Consider the following 6724-nt stretch of genomic DNA (forward strand, 5'->3'; position numbering starts at 1 on the left):
ATAAAAAGCAGCCTGGGAACGAGGACGGCCAGGCAGGAAGTACAACAGACAGCCCAAAAGACAGCAAGCAAATGTGCTCAGGAACCTCCCGCGCCCTCTGTTGGCCACCTGAGGAACAGCAGCGCCAACCAGGCAGGCAGGCAGCACGAAAATTGTCACGCCTGCACTTTGCAACAAAGATAAAAGAGTCCAGCAAAACAACGACGATTAAAAACAATTAATACCTCGAGCTGGCCCAACACTAACTTCAGCCTTAGCACCCCCCCAACCGCCAGCACCCAACCAACAACCAGGGCCAAAATGTGGACACACCATCTCACCCAACGCATTTGTTTTCTAGCCATGACCACTCCCGCTGCAGGCCCCAAGTGCACCCACTGAAACCCTGAATGTGGAGTCATGCACCAGAAAAGTTGAAGCAATGCAAAAGATGCTTAGTAATCACGCAGCCTCTTCAAAATGGCCACCCCATCACCACCGCCCAGTGCACATTTGCCCCCCCCCCCCAAAAAAAAGAAGCGCATACAGACGAATATAAAAGAATATGAGAACAAGACACTAGAAAATATCAGATATCGAAAACAATCCACACCAATCTTCCAGCACTTGAATCCACCCCCATATCACCGAATGTGTTTAGTGCCCATTTGTTTTTACTGCCATTTATTCACGAATACTGATATTCCTGCAATTATTTCCATTCATACACATGCCCAGAAACCCATATTTAAACCAGTAATTATCCCCACACCACTTTAAAGCATTGTTTACTTCGGCATTAGAGCTCCTGCGGCCTACGCTGAAAGGCAACAGTTAAAACCTGCCAATATGAAGGCGGGCCACCGGGTGGCGCCAGCGAGCTCAGCAGACCGGCGCCTGATTAGGCCTGCCAGCAACTCGATCAGAGACAGGTGCGGCAACAGTTAAAACCTGCCAATATCAAGGCGGGCCACCGGGTGGCGCCAGCGAGCTCAGCGGACCGGCGCCTGATTAGGCCTGCCAGCAGCTCAATCAGAGACAGGTGCGGCAACAGTTAAAACCTGCCAATATCAAGGCGGGCCACGGGGTGGCGCCAGCGAGCACAGCAGACCGGCGCCTGATTAGGCCTGCCAGCAGCTCAATCAGAGACAGGTGCGGCAAGATGGCGACCGGCAGGCGAGCACGCAAGCAAATGTTTGCCGTTTATGCGCAGCCCCCCCACCAAGGACATTTATTTTGCGTGTTTGCCGGATGAGCACACTGCGGAATAACCAGGACCAACGCGCAAACTACAAAATGGCACCAAAATATGAAGGCAAGTAGCAAATGATGGGAAATAAGTAATTGTTGCAGATTCAGGCTTCGATACATGAGACAATCACACCTTTGTGTATGTTTCAGGGCAACGGCGGAGTGGAGAAGAGGCACCGAGAGGAACAAGACGACGGTAATAAATGCACACCCGCGACGACAAATGACTGTCTCCAATTCAGGCGCTAATTAATGTAATAACACCAAATGAAATGACCATGCAAATGCAGCAAGGTGTTGTTTTTCCATTAAACGGCAATCATAAACCAGCGTTAAAAACACCAACAGTAAAGCTTCAATGCCATAGAATCATAGCAAGGCGTTTGCTAACACCAGCCGCAAGCATGTAATGGCTCCCAAAAAGTTTTGGGACGGCAATGTGAAACCGACTTTAGGAGATATGCAACTTAAATAAAATGTTGGATATGTAAGCCAACACGGCGAAAAGGGACGTCAAGCTGGCGGCCATGTTTGCTGCGCAGGCCGGCCTCAAAGCTTCAGCGCCAATGCACAGTTCGGCCAAGCTCCATTTAGTGGTGTGTAAATCCACCGCATGAGCAAATATTGATACTGCCAAATGTATGTTATGTTGTGCTTCATCCACCCCTCAGCCGTGGCAGAAAGTAGCGTGGGGGGGGGGGGGAACTCAAAACGCCATGTGTATTTCCTGCAAGCACCAAAGCACATAATCATGTGGCCCTAATACGCTGCCATAAAATCATTCCCGAATTGATGTACATGCTGCACACTGCCCCTAAATGTTTGCAATCTGCCAGAAACAGAAGACAGGCGTGTGCACAAGGCGATCATCCAGCGCAGCAAGATGGCGAGTGTCAGGTAAGCGAGTATTACAGCAAATGTTGGATGTTTTGCTGCCGCCCGTCATGATGACATTTTGTCTGTTGCAGGAGCGCCACAATTCACCCCTCATGCGACGCACGGTGGAAGATCCCGATGACCATTGCCGCGGAAAAGTCACAAGCTGTAATGAAGCGGCTCCAAGTGTGTCTCGGGCCGGACTCTGCGGTGATGCAAACAGAATTTTCCCTCCACCCAAAACTCTATCTGTTAATCATGATTGTAGCCACAACCCGGAAGTGTCCACACCTAGCACGGATGCCCATCCTGTACACGGCCACAACATCTTGAGAAGAAATGAATAATAGAACATTTGTGTGATGAATTTCTCCTGATGTGGAATGTGCACGTTGAGCCACAGTTAAACACGAGATGCACTTTGAACTGTTTTGGATGAGTTGGCATTAATAGCTGTGATGTCTGCACAGTTTAGAGCCTTTGTTGTAATCATGCACACCGAGCAGTAGTGCCAGAGTGGGAGAGAAAGATGTAATCACATGCACCGGAATAGTAACAGATACTGATGATTTGGGAACAAATGTAGGAATTCAAATTCAATGTGTAAATTGATGTTTCTTGTGAGTTTTTAAATATGTGGCAATGTTTAATGTAGTAAGGGTGGCCTTGAGTAACTTCCTTTTAATGTGCATTTGAATAGTGGTGCAGTTTGTTGGAGTGACAAAAGCTGGCCAGCAAGGTTTGAACAGTAATAATCCAATAGCTGTAATATGTAACCTCTTTGTGCTGTCAAACTTTAAGCTAAAACCATTTAGGCAAAATATGAAGGCAACCAGCAAATGATGGGGGAAAAAGTAAATGTTGCAGATGCAGGCTTGGATACATGAGACCATCACACCTTTGTGTATGTTTCAGGGCAAAGGCGGATCGGACAAGAGGAACAAGACGACGGTAATAAATGCACACACTTCACACCCGCGACACTAGCAGTGCAACGACAAAGGACTGTTCCCCATTGAGGTGCCAATTAAAAAGCAGCAAGGTGTTTTTCCATTAAATGGCAATCATTAACTAGTATGGAAAACGCTAAAGCTTCAATGCCGTAGAATCACAGCAAGGCGTTTGCTAACACCAGCTGCAAGCATCTAAGGCCCCCCCCCCCCCCCAAAAAAAAAAGTCTTGGCTAGAAGATATACAACTTGAATAAAATGCTGGATATGTAAGCTAACATGGCAGCCATGTTGCTACGCAGGCCGACCTCAAAGCAAAAGTGCCAATGCATAGTTTTTGTTACCCCCACCCCCCCCCCCCAAATCTGTGGCAGAACTACAAATGCCATGTGTACTTCCTGTAAGCATCAAAATGTATAATCATGTGGCCCTAATATGATGCCATAAAATTATCCTGCAATCGATGTAAATGCCACACCTGAATGTTTGCAATCTGCCAGAAATGGAAGACGCCAATGGAGGTGATTTGAAGACAGGCGTGCACAAGGCCTCATCCAGCGCAGCAAGATGGCGAGTGTCAGGTAAGCGAGCATTACAGCAAATGTTGGATGGTTTGTTGTTGCCTGCCATGATGACATTTTGTGTGTCGCAGGAGTTCTACAATTCACCCCTCATGGTGGAAGAACCTGACGGCAGCGGCACCAAGTGTGTTCTCGGCCGGACTGTGCTGTGACGCAAATGGAATCGTCCCTCTACCCAAAAGTACCGTTAATGATGATTGCAGTCACAACCAGGAAGTCTCCACACCCAGCACACGGCCACAACATGTTGAGAAAAATTATGTGTTTAATTTCTCCCAATGTGGAATGTGCATGTTGATTTCCCCTTTGGTCTCCAGTTCAACATGTTAGCATTAATAGCTGTGTAGTGTGCATAGTTTATAGCTTCGGTTGTAATCTTTCACACCCAGTGGTGTTTTCAGACTGGGGGAGAAAGATGCACCAGAATAGTAATAAATTGGGGAGATGAGCAGGGAACAAATGCAGAATTTGTACCCCAATAATGTGAAAATAGATTACTGTGAGTTGTTAAAATATGTGGCAGTGTTTCCTTTGAGTAACTTGCCTTCACTTCTAGGCATTCAATGTTAAAAGCATGTATGTGACGAGTGGTGAAATTAGAAATGAACTTTGGGGGGGGGGGTCAATGCTTTTAGCTGGGACAATGTATTTGCAGGAGATGCCAATAAAAGACAGGTGTGCACAAGGCCTCATCCAGTGCAGCAAGATGGCGCGTGTCAGGTAAGCGAGCATTACAGCAAATGTTGGTGTTTTGTTGCTGCCTGTCATGATGACATTTTGTCTGTTGCAGGAGTGCCCCCCCCCCAGGTGGAGGTTTTTGCGATGCATGGTGGATGAGTCTGATGACAGTGTGCCACAACTGGAAAAGCCACAAGCTGGATTCTGCTGTGACGCAAAATGAAGTTTTTTGCCACCCAAAAGTCAAATTTTTTGTGGTTAATTTCTCCTGATGTGCATGCTGATGTAATCATTGGTCTCCAGTTCAACATGAGTTAGCATTAATAGCTGTGAAGTCTGCATAGTTTAGAGCCTTTGTTGTAATCTTGTACACCTGGACAGAAGGATGTAATGACAAGCACCAGAATACTAAATGCTATTTGTATGAAAATGTTTTGACTGACAGGTGTCATGTAAGTGAGCATTACAGAATATGTTGAATGGTGTGCTGCACGAGTATCACAGTATACCCAATCACCCACCCAGGTGTCTTTTGTGCGTACTATACTAGTATCACAGTATACCCACCCACCCACCCTCCCTCCCTGGTGTCTTTTGCGCGTACCACAGTATACCCACCCACCCTCCCTCCCTCCCTCCCTGGTGTCTTTTGCGCGTACTATACGAGTATCACAGTATACCCACCCACCCACCCTCCCTCCCTGGTGTCTTTTGCGCGTACCACAGTATACCCACCCACCCACCCTCCCTCCCTGGTGTCTTTTGCGCGTACTATACGAGTATCACAGTATACCCACCCACCCACCCTCCCTCCCTGGTGTCTTTTGCGCGTACCACAGTATACCCACCCACCCACCCTCCCTCCCTGGTGTCTTTTGCGCGTACTATACGAGTATCACAGTATACCCACCCACCCACCCACCCTCCCTGGTGTCTTTTGCGCGTACTATACGAGTATCACAGTATACCCACCCACCCTCCCTGGTGTCTTTTGCGCTTACTATACGAGTATCACAGTATACCCACCCACCCTGGTGTCTTTTGCGCGTACTATACGAGTATCACAGTATACCCACCCACCCACCCACCCACCCTCCCTGGTGTCTTTTGCGCGTACTATACGAGTATCACAGTATACCCACCCACCCACCCTCCCTGGTGTCTTTTGCGCTTACTATACGAGTATCACAGTATACCCACCCACCCACCCACCCACCCACCCTCCCTGGTGTCTTTTGCGCGTACTATACGAGTATCACAGTATACCCACCCACCCTGGTGTCTTTTGCGCGTACTATACGAGTATCACAGTATACCCACCCACCCTGGTGTCTTTTGCGCGTACTATACGAGTATCACAGTATACCCACCCACCCTCCCTGGTGTCTTTTGCGCGTACTATACGAGTATCACAGTATACCCACCCACCCTGGTGTCTTTTGCGCGTACTATACGAGTATCACAGTATACCCACCCACCCACCCACCCACCCTGGTGTCTTTTGCGCGTACTATACGAGTATCACAGTATACCCACCCACCCTCCCTGGTGTCTTTTGCGCTTACTATACGAGTATCACAGTATACCCACCCACCCTGGTGTCTTTTGCGCGTACTATACGAGTATCACAGTATACCCACCCACCCTCCCTGGTGTCTTTTGCGCGTACTATACGAGTATCACAGTATACCCACCCACCCTCCCTGGTGTCTTTTGCGCGTACTATACGAGTATCACAGTATACCCACCCACCCTCCCTGGTGTCTTTTGCGCGTACTATACGAGTATCACAGTATACCCACCCACCCTCACTGGTGTCTTTTGCGCGTACTATACGAGTATCACAGTATACCCACCCACCCACCCTGGTGTCTTTTGCGCGTACTATACGAGTATCACAGTATACCCACCCACCCTCCCTGGTGTCTTTTGCGCTTACTATACGAGTATCACAGTATACCCACCCACCCACCCTCCCTGGTGTCTTTTGCGCGTACTATACGAGTATCACAGTATACCCACCCACCCTCCCTGGTGTCTTTTGCGCGTACTATACGAGTATCACAGTATACCCACCCACCCTCCCTGGTGTCTTTTGCGCTTACTATACGAGTATCACAGTATACCCACCCACCCACCCTCCCTGGTGTCTTTTGCGCGTACTATACGAGTATCACAGTATACCCACCCACCCTCCCTGGTGTCTTTTGCGCGTACTATACGAGTATCACAGTATACCCACCCTGGTGTCTTTTGCGCTTACTATACGAGTATCACAGTATACCCACCCACCCACCCTCCCTGGTGTCTTTTGCGCGTACTATACGAGTATCACAGTATACCCACCCACCCTCCCTGGTGTCTTTTGCGCTTACTATACGAGTATCACAGTATACCCACCCACCCACC

At 48.5% G+C, this 6724-nt stretch overlaps 1 protein-coding gene across 3 annotated transcripts; it reads left to right on the forward strand.

Annotated features, from left to right (window-relative positions):
* Nucleotides 1–931: 931 nt before the first annotated feature.
* LOC144037195 (uncharacterized) lies at nucleotides 932–4920 on the forward strand. 3 transcript variants are annotated; one of them, XM_077548465.1, is made up of 8 exons: nucleotides 932–1294; nucleotides 1381–1426; nucleotides 2067–2127; nucleotides 2199–2292; nucleotides 3022–3057; nucleotides 3557–3637; nucleotides 3709–4357; nucleotides 4428–4920. In XM_077548465.1, exons 1-7 carry the CDS (start codon nucleotides 1231–1233, stop codon nucleotides 3744–3746), a joined length of 420 nt encoding a protein of 139 aa, XP_077404591.1. In that variant the 5' UTR covers nucleotides 932–1230; the 3' UTR covers nucleotides 3747–4357; nucleotides 4428–4920. The 3 variants fall into 3 exon arrangements, with proteins under 3 accessions (XP_077404591.1, XP_077404590.1, XP_077404589.1); XM_077548464.1 differs by having other exon boundaries at nucleotides 942–1294; nucleotides 2073–2127; nucleotides 2199–2316; nucleotides 4428–4916; XM_077548463.1 differs by having other exon boundaries at nucleotides 953–1294; nucleotides 2199–2316; nucleotides 4428–4913.
* The last annotated feature ends 1804 nt before the right edge of the window (nucleotides 4921–6724 follow it).

The sequence above is a fragment of the Vanacampus margaritifer genome, chromosome 17 (genome assembly GCF_051991255.1).
Source record: "Vanacampus margaritifer isolate UIUO_Vmar chromosome 17, RoL_Vmar_1.0, whole genome shotgun sequence".
Lineage (NCBI taxonomy): Eukaryota > Metazoa > Chordata > Actinopteri > Syngnathiformes > Syngnathidae > Vanacampus > Vanacampus margaritifer.